Source organism: Juglans microcarpa x Juglans regia, chromosome 4S, assembly GCF_004785595.1.
Source record: "Juglans microcarpa x Juglans regia isolate MS1-56 chromosome 4S, Jm3101_v1.0, whole genome shotgun sequence".
Taxonomy (NCBI): domain Eukaryota; kingdom Viridiplantae; phylum Streptophyta; class Magnoliopsida; order Fagales; family Juglandaceae; genus Juglans; species Juglans microcarpa x Juglans regia.
The window spans coordinates 26,305,505-26,325,238 of record NC_054601.1 but is presented as its reverse complement, the minus strand read 5'-3'; the positions used below and the strand labels follow the sequence as shown (position 1 = coordinate 26,325,238).

General features: G+C 33.0%; 2 protein-coding genes across 6 annotated transcripts; both read right to left on the bottom strand.

Moving 5' to 3' along the window:
* Positions 1 to 2,486: 2,486 nt before the first annotated feature.
* LOC121262390 (sodium/hydrogen exchanger 1-like) lies at positions 2,487 to 9,043 on the bottom strand. 2 transcript variants are annotated; one of them, XM_041164851.1, is made up of 15 exons: positions 8,693 to 9,043; positions 8,467 to 8,585; positions 7,941 to 8,038; positions 7,729 to 7,788; positions 7,593 to 7,639; positions 7,460 to 7,505; positions 7,311 to 7,372; positions 6,528 to 6,574; positions 5,513 to 5,579; positions 4,950 to 5,050; positions 4,082 to 4,183; positions 3,668 to 3,806; positions 3,525 to 3,587; positions 3,361 to 3,444; positions 2,487 to 2,917 (listed from the first exon to the last, which is right to left on the bottom strand). In XM_041164851.1, exons 1-15 carry the CDS (start codon positions 8,876 to 8,878, stop codon positions 2,597 to 2,599), a joined length of 1,542 nt encoding a protein of 513 aa, XP_041020785.1. In that variant the 5' UTR covers positions 8,879 to 9,043; the 3' UTR covers positions 2,487 to 2,596. The 2 variants fall into 2 exon arrangements, with proteins under 2 accessions (XP_041020785.1, XP_041020784.1); XM_041164850.1 differs by having other exon boundaries at positions 7,311 to 7,505; positions 8,693 to 9,042.
* A 5,227-nt stretch (positions 9,044 to 14,270) lies between these two features.
* Positions 14,271 to 18,822, bottom strand: LOC121262392. 4 transcript variants are annotated; one of them, XM_041164856.1, is made up of 8 exons: positions 18,390 to 18,817; positions 17,903 to 17,982; positions 17,466 to 17,526; positions 16,930 to 16,987; positions 16,737 to 16,794; positions 16,272 to 16,344; positions 16,016 to 16,130; positions 14,271 to 14,554 (listed from the first exon to the last, which is right to left on the bottom strand). In XM_041164856.1, the coding sequence occupies exons 1-7, from the start codon at positions 18,717 to 18,719 to the stop codon at positions 16,038 to 16,040; spliced, it is 753 nt and encodes a 250-aa protein (XP_041020790.1). In that variant the 5' UTR covers positions 18,720 to 18,817; the 3' UTR covers positions 14,271 to 14,554; positions 16,016 to 16,037. The 4 variants fall into 4 exon arrangements, with proteins under 4 accessions (XP_041020790.1, XP_041020788.1, XP_041020789.1 ...); XM_041164854.1 differs by lacking the exon at positions 14,271 to 14,554 and adding an exon at positions 15,185 to 15,719; XM_041164855.1 differs by lacking the exon at positions 14,271 to 14,554 and adding an exon at positions 15,185 to 15,447.
* Between the last annotated feature and the right edge of the window lie 912 nt (positions 18,823 to 19,734).

The following is a 19,734-nucleotide window of genomic DNA, read 5'->3' as shown; positions in this document are numbered from 1 at the left end:
GAGCATAAGTCAATATTAGACTAGATTGAATGTATAAGTTCATATAAGAGCACTAATAGTAGACTCAGCAAAATTATATTTTGGTCAAAATTTTAACTAAATTGCATAAAAATTCACTGTAATGGACTCAAAAAAATTACAATACTTTTAACTTTGATAATTTTCACTAGCTAAATCTGTTGAGTCCAAGTTGCTAGCCAGATATTATTTTGGCATAAAAAATTCTCTCTCTCACGTTCTATTTGTTTCGCGCGAGTTCACAACTCTATAAAATTCATCTTCGTCTAAAAAACACGAAGTGCCCAAAATCTCAAGCTCACAACTTCAGACAATTCCTCTTCGCTTCAAAAGCACCATCTTGCTAGAGTGCTTCAAGTTCTAGTTCTGCAATATTATGATTAGTTGATGCCAATTTTTTTTTTCAAATCTAATATCAACGTTAGAAAATTAATATTTATTTTTTAAAAACGAATAAATATTCAAATTATAATTAGAATTAAAGTAAATAAAAATGTCAAAATTAATATTTTAATAGAATAATGATAGATTTAGAGAGTTTGTTATTTGATGTTGTTGAAAAGTGGCTAGCTAAATTTATAAAAATGAATTTTCTAGTCAAATTTTGGTCAAATTTTGTTGAATCCAGTACTAATGCTCCAAGGGTTCAAATGTATTTGATAAATTGGAAGGTGCAATCTTATTTTATTGTTAGAATTTCATGTTGATGATTCTGATCTATTTGATTAGGGGTCATATTAATCTACTTCAGAGGTAAGGAAGGATTATGCAAACAAGGCTGCTTGGTTGGCATTCTTTTTTCTTTTTTATCTTAGATGGAGTGTTCTCCTTTGAACTAAGAAAACAACCTTTTTAGTTTCAGATGTGCATCATAATTAATAATTATTGAACAACTATTTCATTAATTGTTGTGTTAATACTATCCCATTTCGTGATCTCCATTTCACTCAAATTTGTATCATATTTCTCTTATCTCTAATCAGAACTATTATATTTCAATTATATCTTTGGCTCTGAGATGTAAAAGCTACTTAAATGAGTTTAGAATTAGCAAACTGTGACATCTTTAAGACAAAAAAAGAACATATTTTGTTATGCAGCACGTGGATTAGATATACGCTTTGATTCATATACCTCACTTTGATATTTGATCTCGTTTGATTATACAGATGAGATGAGATGAGATGAGATGAGAAATCTGTAAATAGTAATGAAATAATTTGTGAATAGTAGTAAAATAGTTTGAGTTAAAAATTTTATGAGATTTTGGAAAATAAGTGAAAAAAAGTTGAATAAAAAAATTATAAAGTTTAAAGAGGATTAGAATATAATTTTTTAATATAATTTTTATTTTGAAATATGAAAAAGTTAAATTATTTTTTGTGTTTTGCTTGAAAATTTAAAAAAAATTATAATGATTAGATAAAAAATTTTAAAAAATAAAAGCACATATTTTTTCTTGCAACACGTGGTTCTAGATGTACCATTGATTCATATACCTCACTTTGAGAGGAAGCATGTTGTTAGTTATTGAGAAATTGGACCTGTGTGATTAGTTCTTAAATGTTTATTTTAAAAACAAAGCAACAAAAACATGCATTTAAATGCCAAACTGATAATTATCTCTCTCTCTCTCTCTCTGCATAAAAACCTCCCTCCACTGCTCAGGTATTTTTGTCCATTCATTGGCCAGAGGGGGATTGGAGCTTCGGCTCCACCCACCCTCCCCATATCCGCGCTTCACCGGATCTATTCTATGGTTGTTTTCTCTATCTTTCTTTAGTTTTCTTTCCATAGCATCGAATATGACTATCTGCTGTCTTCCTGCCTCATTCGATCGACATGCACCCCACCACCAGATTCTCCAGCTGTCGATCTACCAAAAGACAAAAGAAAATAGTTCAAAAGTGCGATGCGTACACATTTATGTTGCGTGTGAGACTCACATGCTGCCACAACTAATGACGGTCTTTTGTTGGCGATTCAACACAGTTTCCGATTGCTACTATCCAATATTTCCGCTTTCTCTAACCAAGGATCAAGTTAAAATGGCCGTGAAAGTCTCCTTTAGCCAGTCCAAACCAACAAAATGTAGCACACAACTCTCCACTGCGACTTCTAGCCATAGTTTTATAATCTATTTATCTGATTATGTAAAAATCGCTTCAAGCGGCTTCCTCTTGCGGAAAATGGGTGGGAGCCAAATTTTTTGCTCTAGATCTCTTCTTTTTTATTTCTCTTATGTTGTATTTGTTAGCTTTGGGAAGATTGTAGAGGGCTCCCACCCTATCAAACCTTGTGCCCTGTAATCCTTTAGTTCATATGATATGCTTACTTGCTTAGAAAAATAAATGCCATTAGGGATATTATCAATCCAACCTATTTACTATGCGTCTATGGCCCTATATCTGTTAAAACTGGAGAGGAAAAAAAAAAGAGAGAGAGAGAACAAAACTCTCGAGCAAATCTCTCTAAAAATATACCTCGTCCAGCTTATTTACATCTTGCAGGTTCATTATACATTTTATTGTACTGCAAGATGACAAGGAATAAAAAATTATATGATCAACATTTGAATTCAAGAAGTTTCATCTCTGGCACCAGTAGGGGAACCAGGAACAAATGGAACAAAACCCCGTCCTCCAAATACTGGTCTCATGCACTTGTCATCAAATTTTCTCCACCAAAAATGAACAGTGTAAGTGGGGTTTGTTATTAGCAACCTTAAGCTGCTCTTGCGAGTGAGTGGATTGTTGGTTTGCTCACTTGGATCTCCACTTTCAAGGAACAATATGTTCAAGTCTTCTTGACTTGGAATATCAGTTGCATCTGAGATTGTAGGCTTTGCATGACGTAACAGCACTGCTCCTATCAGTGGCTTTGTTATGGAACCAAACACCTGTTTTGCAAAAAAAAAAAAAAAAATATTATTATTTATTAATCTCTTATGATGTTGGAGAATGTGACAAGTTCAACAAAATATGCAGCGTAATTTGGCGAAGATAATCCAAAAATGAAATAAGAGAGTGACAGATGATTGGACAAGGAGTATAGAGTTCTTTTTCTTTACCCCTAGGAAAAACCTTTGAAGAAGATTTCTTACACAATTTGAAATGGCCTTTTGAGATTCATTTCCTTAGTTATTTTTTTTTTTCAGGGCAATTTGTTTCCTTAATGGCTGTTTTCTGGTATCCCAAACATAAGCAGAGGAGAATAAAACACTGTCTAATGTGCCACAAGGAACAAATGACTTATGGTTCAGTGGATAATGCTAGTGTGACAAGAAATAGTTCACTTATGGTTAACTTAAATGCTTGAAATCAGAAATACAAGATGACATACCAAAGTACTGAATAAAACAACAATCATAGTGCAGGTGATCATTAGTGCACTATCTTGCGTTGATGTGTCATCAGAATTCGCAAACTGCATGTAATTGCACAAGTCAATATCTGCAAAGGAACATATAATTCAAACATAGTGGACTTGAAATTCCATCAACTTACCTGATTATAGGACAAGGCAATAGTCACTGCACCTCTCATTAGGCCTGCCCACCATATTATGAACTGATATTTTAAAATGTTAGCAGAATTTGAACTAGAATAAACAAACAATAGCCAAGTGCTTGAGTGCCTGCCGTTATTACCTGTTGTCGAAACTCAATCTTTGTATTTTCTCTCTTTTTCATTAAATTTGTAATATTGGCAATAGGGAACACGAATGCTGCTCTTCCAACCAACACTAATGCAAGCAGTGTTGAACTGACAGCAAGCGAAGTTCCTGCACTGAAGAAAAGAGAGCAATACTAGTTATACATGAAATTTAATATTATAATGTCCATCCACAGGAAAAACAATGTCTTAGGTCTTATGCTCTCTGAAGGATAATGGCAACACTTAAAACGCACATATCAGCAACACATTTTTATGGCATTGGCAGCATTCAGGACACCGAATATCTGAATGTGGTAAGTCTTACATTTCACTTCATCTGTAACAATATTCAAACTGGCAACTAACTGTGAACTATATAATCTGAAGGAGAAAAGTTGTAAATTTACCTTCCTTTGCTTTCTTTCCATTTTTCAATGTCCAAGGCATCCATACCAACATACAAAAATATAAAAGTTTCTGCAATAAACGAAATTGTTGCAAATGCATGCCTGAAATCATAAAACCATTTGGAAGTTAGGATTTTTCAATAGAACTCATTTTTCAAATAAAACTCACTCATGGTTATTGTCTTTACAGCCTAACTCGTTAGTTGTTGCAAGAATATTAACTCATCCAAGTAGGAATTATGACCAGGGAGTCAAAATCACAGTTTGAAACCAAGTACCCTTTCTTTCGTGCTTATCTATTTCATACTGACAGATTACATTCTTTTCCGGTCACACTTTTCATTGTAGGTGCACCCTAGATCTGGTTCTTTTGTACTCATCTGTACAATTTGTTAGATGTGATTTTTTTTTTTTTTCTTTTTTTGGTGCTTATGGACTAGTTTCACTCATTAGCATAGTTATTGAGTTTTACAAGCATTTATTACTTACTACACCCTTCTCTAGGTTTCTAAGGAGCGTAAGGATGATTTTTTACAATGAATAGGGATGGACTTGGTTGAAATAGTAAGAAGTTAAACAAAATGGAGATATATTTTTCCATGTACACTGAGAATATGGAACCTCATATTCCCCAAAATGACTCTCTCCACATAAAGAACAGAAAGACTAACAAATTTTAGGATTTTCTCTTCCTGTAGGCATTGTTATCCTTCGTGTCCGCACTATTAGTAATTTTAACAGCTGTGGTTGGGGCTTCTCAATAATATGATCACTTTACAATTTACAATTACAATTTCCTGATAACAGTCGTCTGGGTTTATGATACAGATATCCACTCATAAAACAGATAAAGGGACTATGTTCTTACTTGGTCGTTATCCTTGAACTTTCTGTAACGTTGTGCCATGTGTAGTGAGACATGACAATGCCACAGAAGAAAATTGTCAGAATCCCACTTAGATTGAACAGCTGCAAGAAAGAAAGAAAGAAAGAAGGAAAGGAAATTATTAATTTCACTGACATTCACAACAAAGCAATGGATCCATAGTCACCAAATATTCTGATTTGACCAAATGTTATATTTCCTATCACATATCATTTCTTTTTCATTTTTGCAGTCGAATTTGATATCTTCTGTAAATAGTGCATTGAGCTATACCCATACCAAGTGTTAAGCAATGATGCTATGACGTGACTTGAATAAGAACTTTCAGCAACTGTAATTTATTCTGTTCCAATTGAACGCCCAAAATTCCAGCCAAAATATGTAAATTCATCACAAGATAAAGATATAATGTGATGGACTGGTGATGCACCTTGAGGCCATCAAAGGAGATTGAACATTAAGTTTAACCCATTGTGTCAATGGGGATTGAACATTTAGTTTAACCCATTGTGTCAATGACCATTAAAAGCACGAGTCTTTGGTACCTCAGCCAACATGTATGACAAATAAGCCATAAGCATCATGAGTGCAACTTCACGATCTGTGGAATGCCTGTGGTGGGAGAACAATAAATGTCAGGGTATTCACAGGCTTACATTCCAAGAATGCAAAACCCTGTAAATATAAGTAAAATTCTGATTATGAGAAGCTAATTTACTAGAGTAGTATGTGATCCAGAACAACAAGAGGCAGATTTCTAGATGGGGTTGACTACGGTATTCGTTTGCCATTTATCTCAACTTGGAGAATGGATGCTGTTAAATCTTTGGCCTTACTTTCTTTTACCACTCTCCTTTAGCTACATTTTTTTTTCCAACTTTTAATGATTATTTAGGCATTTAGGTAAAACAAGCTTGTAATTATATTCATCTAGGGAGAGAGAGAAGCTACATTATTTGCACACCTTTGAAGATATTAGGAATCAGATCCTGGACAGAGACATAGAGCTTGTTGGCAAAAAGGAGACGAGAGTACAACTTGTGAGAATGGACAACTAGATAAATTGTAGTTACTGACAAGCAAAAGACGATGTGAGGATAGAGGTACAAGAATTTCCTAGGTCACAGACTGATGTTGTGTAGCTCAACTAGAAGTTGGAAACTTATCCATGTGTAGGAAAGATATAATTCTGCACTGCAATTAACTCTTAAGCTTCCTTTTCTTTCTATATGAATCATCATACACGTTAATGGCGTTATTCCTCAAGTTATCCAACTCTTGTTTGAAACTTGATGTTGCAACTATTTTGAACCTATTTATGAATAATATGCCAATTCAAAGTGATGTAATTGGGGATTCAAATTCATCAATTTTACCTGACAGGATGACCACACAATTATGTCAGGCCCTCAGGGGGTATAGAGAGGCAGAGATCCAATATTACTACTAAGGAATGCATGTGACGGTGACAAATTACAGAAACAATAAAAAGAAAAATGTAGAAGAGACGGTGCAACAATTAATTTTGTGAACAAAGAGGCGTAATGCATTAGTTTGTACCTTCCAAAGTAAAGTGTCTTAATGATAAAAGCACTTATAAGACCGGCCTGAAACATTACCATAGAGCAAGTTATAAGATAGATGAACAGAAATTTTCCAATAAACAGTGTATTAAGATTTACCTAGCCAATAAGACACCAAAATAAGACCGATTTGATAATAAGTTGCAAACATATGAGCTCAAAAGTCTATGAAAGGAAATATTTCAATGGGCTGCAATACTGGTGAATCAATATAATAGTTGTTGATTCAAACAAATGACAGAATTCTTCAATGCTTTTGGGAAAAGAATTCAGTTCAAATGTGAAAATTCACCTGGGTTTAGACCACGTAGATATGAAACATTCACATATGCATGCAAATCTTTAGTTGTACCCCATCAATAAAAAATTTAAAAATGAAAGAAAGAAGTGAAGCTGTGTTAAAAAATATCAGAAGAATTTGTTTTGCTTACTACGATTCTGAACAGAACTGTCAAAATCTCAAGTCTTTCTTCAGTGTACCTATGAAAGGATGAACACTGCCCTTTTCCATGCAAAAGAAATAAAAGTCCAACCTTTTCCATGCAAAAGAAATAAAAGTCCAAGACATGTCTTCATACGTATTGCACAAGTTAACATTTTAGCTTATGCTTTTACAATCCAGAACAATGCAATTCCTGAACTTTATTTATGCTTGGTTATTAACAGTGCACTTGATGTACAGCATCTAGAACAGCTGACAGAAATTTAAAAAAGAGAGAGAGAGAGAGAGAGAGAGAGAGGAAATGAGGAAACAACTTACTGCTATACCAAGAGCAGTACTGGTGAAGAAGAGGTAAAGGAAGGTTCCAAACAACTTTAATGCTGTAAGAATATCAATATCGCTGAAGTTAAGTGTTTGGACTGCATTGAAAAGCACAATAGAGGTGGCATCATTCACCACTCCCTCACCGAATACAATACTGTAAAGTAATGGTGTTTCATCTTGACTGAGAACCTTTGACATGAGAAAACAATCATGGATTAATGACGTATGTTGACGCCCATATCTAAATTAGTATGAGGAAGGGATAATCAGCTGCACCTGCAGTGTGCAAACTGAATCAGTTGCCGACAATATGGCACCAATGGCTGCACATATAGGAGGACAAGATAGTCAGCAAAAAGAATATTGACAACCATTATATGAAGAAGCTGACCCAACATTAGTTATTAGTCACCTAGGTAATCTTGAATATTCAGGTTTGTCACACCAACTCTTTTAAATAGAAAATAAGCACCTAGACAGTATCAAAAGGCAAAAATGGTAGAGTTAGACTCTGTCTTGAGTGAAAAATAGAACATCATATGACAAATATATGACAAAATATCGGCTCCAATCTGGAAGAGAAAAAGAAAATGGTGGAAGTGGATTGAAGGTTGCAGATCTTACCTAGTGATATAATGCAGAATGAAATCATTGTACCAAATACTCCAAACAAAAATATTGTGGTGAAATTCTTGAAAAATTGCTTTTTCTTGACCTGAAAACTGGAAACGGAACAAGAACCAATATCAATATACTTTGATGTAAGAATCAGTACATGTTGTAGAAAGAGGACGTTTTTTGGAAATACTAACACAAATGTTAATTAAAAGCAGTTACCACTAAAGACTGCAAAGAAACACGTACTAAAGTTATGTCACAAATCACAAATATCAAGACTATTTTACATTCAAGTCAGAAATAAAAATTAAATAAAACCATATTTGAGATCTAATGACTTGTTCGTAGTTACTCCATAAGAACAACTCCGGAACCCCAGTCCAGCCCACATAGCATATATCTAAAGTACAAGCAAGTTCTTTTTTTTTTTTTTGGACTTCAGAAAGCTAGGAACCAAATTTAATCCAATACACTTCTGGGGAACCAATGACAATGACCAATAGAGAGAGAGGGAGAGAGATGGATATCATACCCAGCATTGAAAATGATTGGGGGAAGCAAATAAAGGAAGAACAAATCCTCACTAAAGGTTAATATGTGCGAATTCTCGAACTTGGTCACCAGCAACACCACCAATCCAGAGCACAACCCCTACATACGCAAGTTGCAACCAATAGCCAAAGACAAGAAGAACCATGATTGAGCAAATCACATATTTTACCAAAAACCAATCGTATAAAAAACAGGGTTCCCAGTACCAGAACAAGGGAGATGATGGATTCGTTGGCCCAGAGGTTCTCTTCCAGGAGATGACCGATAATGATGCAAGCGCAGAGGAGCGCGAAGAAGCCGGTGAGTGCAATGATGGTACCAGTGCTAAGAAAGGAAGAGGATGATCCTTGGAGTACTGGGGATAGAACCTCTATGGTTTCGACCATAGTCATTTTGGGATTCTGTAGTTGGATTTGGCATTCACAACATGGCGTTACATGAGAGTTGGAAAGTGGATAGTATAGGGTAGTTAGAACTCTGAAGCTATGGTTTGGACCGATCAGGCTAAAAGAGAGGTTGTTTGTATATATAGCTCTGCTCCAATGACTGTTGATCCTACGCTGAAATGGAGGGAAGAACGGTAGTTGTGCAAGTCGAGGTGGGGTCCGTAGTCCTTTTTCCATTTTCATTTATGATTAACACGCAACACTTTAGAACATTAACATTAGCTTGCCATCTTATTCTTCAAATTTTAATTAATATATAATTTTTTTATTTTTAACTAATTATTCAAAATTTAAAATCTACATTGAATTAGTCATCACACTCTTTATAATAATAAAATATTATTATTTTTTATTATTTATATTTTTTTAATTAATGTACATTTTATTTTTATAATCTTCAATAACTTCCAACAATCATATTCATTTTTATTTTCATAATCTAACAATCTATAATATAATAATCTCATATGTATATAAATGATAAAATCTCATATGAATAAAAATCTCATATCTATAATATAATAATCTCAAAAAATACTTTTAGATTTACTATAATTCTTTTCATATTTAAAAAGAATAATAAATTTACTGTAACTTATAGTTTGGATGAAAACAATTTAGCTAATTCAATGTATAGTAAATATGGATGATATTTACTAAATTTGAAGATGAAAAAGTATTTGGCTAAATCAATGCCAATGCTATTAAATAATACTTTACACAATAATATTTTTAAAAAAATATATATTTTTATAAAATATCTTAATATCCTTAGTTTATAATATATATTGTGAATATGTTATAAAATGTGTTGGGTAAACTACTCTTTAATTTGAACAGTCAAATTTAAATATGTATCTTAAGACTGATCTCGAATATATGATTACTTTTCAACATTTGGAGTGTGAGATAAAGCGAGATGAGAATTTTGTAAATATTAATAAGATTGTTTGTGAATAGAATGAGATAGTTTGAGTTGAATTTTTTTAAATTTTGGGAAAGGATAGAGGAAAAATTAAATAAAAGATATTATAAAGTTAAAATATCGTTAGAATATTTGAAAATATTGTTTGAAATTTTGAAAAAATTGATTTTTTTTTTCTTAAAGTTTGAAAAAATTTGTAATGATTAATTTTAAAATATTTGTGTTTGAATTATGTTTGGGAATGAATTGAAATGATATGAGAATTTTAAAATGATACAAATGTAGAGTTAAGTTCATGTATCTATCTTTTTCACTTGAAGTTTTCAAATTCGGATAAGAAATTAACAAAATCTTGATCCATAATACATTTTATATAAGAAAATCATTTGAAAAAGAATGTATTGCTTAGGGAACATAGGCATTTAAAATAGACAAATGATACTTGTACTCTTACAGAGTGTGCAAAACTTATATATATCTTAAGATTTAGATTGTATCTAAACTTACTCTTTAAAATATGTTAGAATATTACAATAATAAAATCTGGGGCATAGCCAGTTCCTAAAAAAATATATATTATAGTAATAAATTTTGTGTTACTAAAAAAACTAAATATTGTAAAATTTAAATAATTAAATTTGAAAGTAACATTGTGGTTTCGCAACCCCATATCATGGATAAGGAATTGTACTGATAAATGTTTTCATTTTCAAGAAAAATTATTTATTATTTAAAACATTTTGTCTATCCACTTGAAGGTCAAATTGTTTCCTTTGTACTTTAATAATCTTAAATCAACCGAGCACTAGTATTGGATTATACATCTGCATATGCATATATATATATATATATTTACGTAATATGACTTTAAATTAGTCTGTATTGGATTATCCATATTCAAGAATTTACATAACTATAAACAGTATTTCTACAAATTTAAAGATTTTTAATGTATCTGCAAGATTTTTAATTTGCTGAAAGGAGTTCGTAATGGAAAGATTTGCCTTTTTAAGAGAAGCAAATTGGATGCGGACATGAGTGATACAAGCATTAGAGGTGACAGAATATAATGTTTCAAGTTGGAGCCAGACATCATGAGAGGTTTCTTTGCCAATTACTTGGGCGAGAACAGTTTTGGAAAGGGAATATATAAGAGCAGGTAGGATTATTTGGTCTTGCTGGCACCAGTGACTATAGGCAAGATTGGATATAACATCGATTTGACCAGTTGGAGAAATAATGGTGGTAAGAGGTGGTGGACAAGAAATACTCTCATCAAGATAACCAAAAAGTTGTTGCCTTTTGAGGTAGGAGACAACTTGAGCTCTCCATAGGAGATAGTTCTCAGTGTGAGTTTGAGTGTTAGAAGATGCTAGAGATTGGTAAGGGAAGAGGGTTGAGTGTTGGGAGAGGAAGATGATGCAGTTGAGGAAGGAGAGGCCATTAGGATCTGTGGACAGGTGTCGAGTACCTCTGGTACCATATAAGAAAAATATTTGCATACTAGTTTCAGTGTAATGGTCTCACCCAATTTGGTGGATGTTAGACTTTTATTTATAGAGTAAACTTGTACATAATCTATTATTTACATGATAAGTTATATACATTGATTTTTCAAATATTCAAATGAGATAAGATGTTATTTTTTACTGTTGTGATTTGCTTTATCTTCATATGATTGTTGCTGAGCATTATCTTCACATGGTTGTTGAACTTTATCTTTATCTGAATGTGTAACTGACTTTGAATTAGTTTCTTTTTGATGATGTGTTCCAATATTATCATATCGACCTTTTTAGTATCCCAATCCTGAAAATATGTATCCTTCTGTTTGAAAATAATGATTTAAACGTTAAAAGTTTCACCTGAGATCTAAAAGATATTAATTGCTACAAAAGATCTGCGTTGCTTTGGCTGTTATGTTAAGGAAAACACTATTTCCACTTAGTAAAGGCACTGATTTTTTGTACCTTTTTTTTTTTTTTTTTTTTTTTTACTTAATGGTTAAGAAAGAAAATGTTTTTTAATGAGTTTATATCTTTTATATATTTTTTAAGAATATTTAAAGTGTTTTGACTGTTCGGTAAGGATTTTCGATGGGTATAGCATCACCGGATATGTAAAATTTATTTTCTAAATTATAAAGTTTAGTACTTTTGATAATTTGGAAGGAAGAGAGAGCAATGCTACGTACAGTCTTTAAATAGAGACTGCATTGTAAATTTAGTTAATTTTATTTTTAATTTTTTTTAAATTACAATAATATTCTTATCAAAATGATACTTTTTTCATTTAATAAAGGACTTGCATATTATAGTCTCTAGAGACTGTAAATAGAATTTCTCGAAAAAAAAATATTTTGTTTGGTTGAAGAAGCCCACATTGTGTGGCGCATCGATTGACACTTGGTTGAATCTTGACTACTTGACTATTTGGTGATTTTTCCAAATAGGTTGGGGAATTTTTGAAATTATAGCAAGGCTGTGATATCAGTAAAGGTGTAAAATGGTAAAATATGTAATGGATATGTTCAACTACCCTAATGTAATCAAGACCAAAAGTTTTGATGGACTTCTTTGTTGATAATTACAAATTTAGTTTTATATCATATAGCCTCGTTACTAAAATTAAGGTTAGGACCATTCTCGGGTACAAAAATTCTAGAAAGATGTGAGACGAATTTGATACGTCGGATCATATCATTTATAGTTCGAAGGAGAATAAAGTCTCACTTCTCTCTCTTACAGTGCGGAGGAAGTTGAAAAAAATTGTGTAATAATAAATATTATAAGATCGATTTTACGTGTCTGTTCTCTTTCGATCTAGACCACGTCCAATCATATTTTATCTCTTTCTAATTAAAAGAAAGAAAATACTATTATAATTATTATTCAAGGAAATAAGCATGTAAAAATACAAGATTTCTACCCTGTCCGTTCCAAATGTTTTTCTGCATTAGAAACTTCAACTCTTTATGGTGGAAGGTACATCGGAAAACCATTGTCAAATGGATTGGAATGGCGGACATTAAATACAGAAGGCAAGACCAGTAGTTAAATATATTTTTTTTTTATGGATATTTCAGATGGTTTTTGTAGAAACCTATGTAGATTCTCAACACATGAACCTCGTGGGGGCACTGTCTGGGTCTCGTCTAAATATTCATGTTAAATTAAGGTTATAAATCTGACACAATCTGCGACAGGATTCCGAGTGGATGTGCATATGAATACACAACCACCACAAAATATCATAAATAATTAATTTTTTAAAATTTTAAAATAAAAATAATATTAAAAAATAATATTTTAATAATATTTTATTTAATTTTTATTTTTTTATCTCATCTCATCTGTATAACTAAATTGATGATTAGCAAATAGGAGACAACTTAGATGTGAGGGGAAAAAAATACACTAACTCATAAATTGAGCCCAGCCTATCAAGATATCACTAGGGACAGAAGAGGGGATAAGAGGAATATAGGAGCTGTGAATGTCAGAGAGAGATAAGAAGGGATCAAGGAGAGCAAGTCAGACACGCCAATGAGATAAGTCATATCATGGCAGGGAGTTTCAGAGCATATAAAGACAGTAGGCCAAGGAAGGAAGCTGATAAACGCAACAAATGGGTACATATATAAAGCATACAGCCAGATGAAAAGATATACACTAATGAATGACTTCTACTTCTCAGAGGGACCGAGCTCTCCCTTAATAAGATCTTCTTCTTCAAGCAACCCCTTAAGAAAGACATCGCCCTTAACAAAAAAAGTTTCAACCTTCTCTATACAGTGAAATATGAGAATCTATGAGTGATTGTAAACTGATATATTATATTGGATATTTTCCTCTCCAAACCCCGTGGACGTAAGCATATTGCCGAACCACGTAAATCTTGATATCATCTATTTTTATTTTCACAATGCTTATTTTTCATTTACTACCATGAGTGTACAAAATGCCATCATACAGCCGCACCAGAATATTAACGGGGGTTCCAAATAATTCACATTGCGACACCGGAGGTGTGGATTTATCCAGGCCCACGAAACACGACGTCAACATTAGAGATATCTTATTTAATTAATAATATAATTGTCTGACATAAAGGTACAGTACCCACTCTTTTGGATAATAGAAACAAAAAGAATAAAAAAAAAAAAAACAAGTACAAAAAAATAGGCGTGCAAGGATGCGAAAAACAAAGGGGATTGAAAAGGAGTACATTTCTGTTCGGAATGAAGAGGATTACTCGGCATGATTCATTTGGCCAATGTAATGAAGGAGTAATCATAGATTAGTTATCAAGATATCATCTCTCTCCTTTTAAAAGTCAGTTTGGAGGCACTTTAGACGAGGAGAACGTAGATGCTCCTCAAGATGGACTTGAACTATAACTTGACTTTCAACCAAGAATATGAAGGTACAAAATTGATGGACATGGATAATATGGACATACTTATAGGTACTAAGATATTCTGCCATTCTGCACACTGACATTGAGGAGACAGTCACACAATCCACATGTCTTGACTTCCATTACCACTTTTCTCATTTCTCATTTAATGTCACCAACAAAGAAATGAGAATCCAATCCCTGATTATGGGAAGTTAATTGAGAGAGGGCTTATATTATTGTGTTTGAATTGCCCATTTTGACAAGGAAAGTTCAGCATATAGTCCTTGGTTTTAATTCTGGAAGACAAGGACAAAAGAAAAGAATGTGAACAGTATTTAACTTAGAATTTAGTTATTCAAGTCTTGAAGATTTGGGTACAGAGAATACCTCAGATATTTTCAGAATATCTCACTACTATTCATTATTTTATTATTACCTTTTCACTTACTTTTCATTACTATTTAATATTTTATCATTATTTTTTTATCATTATTTATAAAATATTTGAGAATACCTTACTACCCAAACGCAATCTTGTAGAATCTAAAAAGTGTGCCTAGCTAAGAGGCCCTACAAATTTTAAAAAGCGCATAGATTTTGTGCTGGCTATTGCTCATGTGATCGACCATGTGAGTCTAGATCATACACTCAAGCTAGGCACATGTGGTAAGTCCTATACGTGGGTAAAATGTTGGGTTTCATATTGTCCTCACTTTCTCCTAAAAAAAAAAAAACATTTAGATTATGTTTACCGGTTCTTTTCTTTTATATTTTGTCCTTCCAAGTGGGAATACATCCATGGAGAAAGGAAAGATAAGATAGATCAGCCGCTACTCCTCGATACATATATGTATGTATACAAGTAACTCTCTCTCTCTCTCTCTCAAAGACTGTTGTCTATAGAGATTGAAGGAATTGCACTCTGTTCAAAATTTCAGATTAACATTGACGAGAAATGACCTCATACAAAATAAAAAAATGGTAGAATTCCCCCAAACCAATTTCCCATTCAACTCTATGCTATGTGGTTTTTAGCTGCCTATAAGGCTTCCTGGGAAGGAAGCTGCTAAAAAGTAAACCATTTGCAAATCCGGAAGAATATATATAATCATTGGAACCATGAATCTGGAAGCAGCAAAAGTTGATTCAAGAATGGCAAAGCAAATCCAGGATGCATTTTGTATCCCATCTGTAATGCAGTTGCACAGATGAAGAGTGAGAAAACAATCTGGATGCAGGAAAAATTGAAAATCAATAGTCTCTTCGTCACAGAAAATCAATACTATTCTTTTTCTCCTCTAGTTTTGTCGATATCTCAATCCCCAAAATTTGGCCAAGATTATTAATTCTTGACCCCCAACTGCCGAACCAGAACCTAGAACTTGTCGCCAAGGCTTCAGCCTTACTGCTGAAAGTTGATCAATGATTGTCAAGCAGTGTTACTTTCTTTATTTCAATGGCCTGACATACATTGGCACAGGCACAAATTGCATGAGGTCCTAACCTTCTCCAGTAGAAAACACTAACTTTAGTAAAAAGATTATGTAAACACTCTAAGCCCATTAATCTTTACATTTAAGTTTATCTACACTCTGAATGATGCAACATTGATATGCAAGTGTTTGATTGATGCTGATCAGATTTGCGTTTGAAAATAACTTTGCAACAATAGAAGAATTGTACACAACATAATTCCATTCTACTTTTTTTTTTCCTAAGGAAATTCAATATGGTATTTTTTAAGGGATTCGACATACCTGCTATCTTATGGTAGCATGACTAGAGAACTGTAAGTGATACAGCAGCAGAACGAAGCCTCACTCCATCATCATCCCATTTAGACTGTGGGGCAGTTGCTCCGGCAATAATTGCCTACACATGAGAGTTCAAAATCCTAATTTCTAATGTATAGATTCTTCATGGGAATGTAAAATCTTATGAGTTAATCAACTTCCAGGTTTATCACAAGCCAAAACAAAAAGTATTCTAAAATGATAAAATATAGAAACACACCTTTCCACTATTAACAGCAGCTACTAGTGCTACATGTTGTTCATCTCTGCCAAATTCGTAGAAATAATAAGTCCTGAATAATAAATTGAACATTAGACATTAGGGAATTATATATTGTGAATAAAACAGCCATACATAGCTTCAAAGAAATTCTTTGTGTTTGATGCCCCAACTGCTTTAAGATACTGAAGTAGTATTGTAAAAAACTGGACTTCCCTGCAATGTCTATCCATTTATATCTAATTACTGTACATATAGAGAAGTTGAGTGTAAAAGTATTTCACTGAAAAAAAATGCCTCACTTCCTTCCTAAGGCAATTTCCCTTTTGATAGTAAATTTTTTTCTGGGTCCACTTTGATGGTAATAGAAACCATTAATTTTTTTTTTTTTTTTTTTTTTTTTTTTTTATGAGTAGAAACCATTAATTTACAGCAGCCTTGGCATCAACTTGAAATTAAACTCACCTGAGTCCTTCCTCTTCCTTTATTTTTAGAGTTCTTGCAGAGTATAAATTTGACCCTCCTGCCAATGCAGCATGACTAGAATTAAAAACCACTGCCAGAGATAGCAGAGCAAGATAACCAGTTCTTAGAGAGTTTTTGGGATTTTCTTTTCTGTCTCTCCCTCTCTCTTTATGGGAGAGGGGACTTGATATACCTGGAACAAAAATTTTTGCAGCCTCCTTCAAAGAACCTAAATCAGTAATGTCTTTGGCCTGTTCGGGTGAACAAATCTCATGTAAGTTTTCAGGGTGAAAACTATTGAAAATAATAATGGAACTAAAAGAATTTAAAAGGTTCATGATAACATGATGGGAAATCTTCAAAAGCCTGATTGACATGAAAAACATGGTCTTCAATCCAAGGTATGAAGAAAAAATTGCCAAATTTTAGTCTTGCAGAGCCAAAATGGTAATCGAGTGTCATTGTCCTCAATAGACATTTCACCACTCCTGTTCTCATGCAATCTCCTCATACTTTTTAGCAGTCTTTCAAACATCAATTTATTTGTTCCTGTTTAACAAAGGTTCTATGTATGTGGTTCATTTGATATTACAGAAAAATCGAAGAAGTCCTCCATTGCAAAAATCACAAGCATTTATTCTATTTGAGCCAGTTGTACAACAAAGCTCTACAGTAAAACAATATATTTTAGATGAAGTAATGAAACTTCATGATTGCCACTGCACATACCTCCAAGAAGGTGATCTTAAGTTGATTGGTTGGGCGAATGACAACGCTCAAAACTTCAGATCTGCATCAAACAACACATATAAAAATCAAGTATAAACATACTATACTAGGTATGGCCCATATGTTGGGGAAAAAAAAAACTGTATATAAATGCCCCCCCGCCCCGCCCTGCCCTCCCACTCCCCCATAACACCGACTTTCATTTTTACTCTCCCTCTGTTTTTTTTTTTTTTTTGGTTAATATTTTGACACTTCGTGAAGTTATTCGCACACAACATTCCCAAAATGATTTGATGGCTCTTCCTGAATTGTAAAGAATGTAAAAACAATAATTATGTACCTAGAGACGCAAAAGCTCTCATGCAACTTATCCCGTTGGAAAAATAAAAAAATAAATAAAACCATCTAAGTGAAGGGAAGTTATATAAATCATATACCCATCCGATGACGCAAATCTTGCAGCAAAGGTCTTAGGTTTTGCCTTGTCTCCATATAGAGACAATCCGGCAGTGTAATCCTACAAACATTGATCGTTATAATCAGTAGATTAACAAATTGTCGAAATAAAAAAAATGCAAATTCACCACAAACATCAAAATAATTCCGTACAATCACACATGAGTTAGAGTTTCTTTCCATAGAGAATTTGCAACCAAAAACATACAAACAGTAAAACTGCCTCCTAAATAAGGCTCCACGGCTCCACCTCAATTCACAAGTCCCGAAACCACACATTCAAAAAAAGGATATTGCTGTAAATATGTGATTTCCACATATTGTTTTCTCAACTTACCATTACTGTGAATTTAGCACCTTGCTTTGACTACCTTTTACATATGCATACAGACAATAACTTTAAAGAATAGAAATCCTCTTCAACTCCGCTAAAAAATATATGTACAAAGAGAAAAAAAGGATCCATACCTCAGGCTCCGTGATGTCCTCAAACTGTGGGGGGATACGAATGGCGAACCCATCGCCAAAGAACTGGAACCAAGACTTGGTGTTTGCAATGCCCGAGAGAGCCGGTTTCGGTGGCACTGAAGGTTCAGCTGAAGAATGGGCAACTGGGTATGATAGGGTACTCAAGGAAATGATGGAGAGCGAAGTAGTTTTAAGGAGAAAGTGCCTCTTGGAGATGGTGGTGAAAGAGGTGCGTTTGGGAGCGGTGAGAGAGATGGGTTTAGTGGTGGCAGAATTGGGGTTTTGGGGAGGGTTTGGTGGGTGTGGAGGAAGGGAGAGGAGAATGGCCATGAGAGAATTGAGATGGAGATGTTATTATTCATGGCTGCTGAAAATTTGGAGGGGAGATAATGTGGGACATGGTGTAGTTTTTTCTGTAAGCAGGGTCAAGACGGTAGCTTTAGGAATTTCAAAAATTGATAGGACTTTTTGGTATTTCAACCTATTTTTCTTATGATGCTTATATAATATATTTTTTGAGCTTTATAAGATTATTCTTCTTCTAATAAAAAATGGAAAGTATAGATAAATATTGTTTTTCATTTTAAGTTTTATAGTATTTAATTACATATATATATATATATATACATATATTCTCTCAAGTTTTTGTTTGTCTTAGGCCTCTGTTTGAAAGTTGGACCGATCAGTTCAATCTAATTTTAAACTAAGTCTAATATTCAAATACTCAACTGTTAAATTATTAAACTCATCTCAACTTAAAATTTTTTTACACGTGAGATTTATAAATTTTTTCAACTAAATATCTCTTTACACACTAGACCATAACTTTTTTTAATTTATCATAAATACATTTAAACTCATCTTAGGTAGACTCTATAAAACTCACTCCACTATCTCAATTTACTATTTATAAAAAATTCAACTCAATTTAACTTAACATCTAAACGGAGCCTAATGAAAGAGAATTGGATATATAAATTGCATTCTACAACATTTGTTGTTTATTTAGTACTTTCCAAAACATTAATAGGCATAAACAAAAGTTGCAGGACCTTGATCCCATCTTAAGTTATTTAAGTAGGTTAATCATGAGAAAATCTTCGACCTGAATAATAATATAGCAATAATGACATACATAACATCATCCTTACATTGTTATATCAAAATTTAGACTTACCTGAATTAATCTCTCTAATAACTAGTCGCAATGGGTTTATATTACCTCTTTATGAAATAAGATAAAAGATAGAGATATATGAGAAGTATTATATCTATAAACAAATTTTATAAAAATATATTTATAAATTGACGTAATTTAATGTAATACGTTATATTTATTTTATTG

Excerpts from the sequence above, each read along its gene's own strand:
- LOC121262392 (XM_041164853.1), bottom strand. The coding sequence starts at position 18,719 with ATGGCCATTCTCCTCTCCCTTCCTCCACACCCACCAAACCCTCCCCAA. Across the intron at positions 16,988-17,465 it reads TTAAGATCACCTTCTTGGAG|GCCAAAGACATTACTGATTT; the intron begins GTATGTGCAGTG and ends TCACCCGAACAG. Across the intron at positions 16,345-16,736 it reads AAGGAAGAGGAAGGACTCAG|GACTTATTATTTCTACGAAT; the intron begins GTGAGTTTAATT and ends TTTATTATTCAG.
- LOC121262390 (XM_041164850.1), bottom strand. The coding sequence starts at position 8,878 with ATGACTATGGTCGAAACCATAGAGGTTCTATCCCCAGTACTCCAAGGA. Across the intron at positions 3,807-4,081 it reads TGGAAAGAAAGCAAAGGAAG|TGCAGGAACTTCGCTTGCTG; the intron begins GTAAATTTACAA and ends TCTTTTCTTCAG. Across the intron at positions 2,918-3,360 it reads TTGTTTTATTCAGTACTTTG|GTGTTTGGTTCCATAACAAA; the intron begins GTATGTCATCTT and ends TTTGCAAAACAG.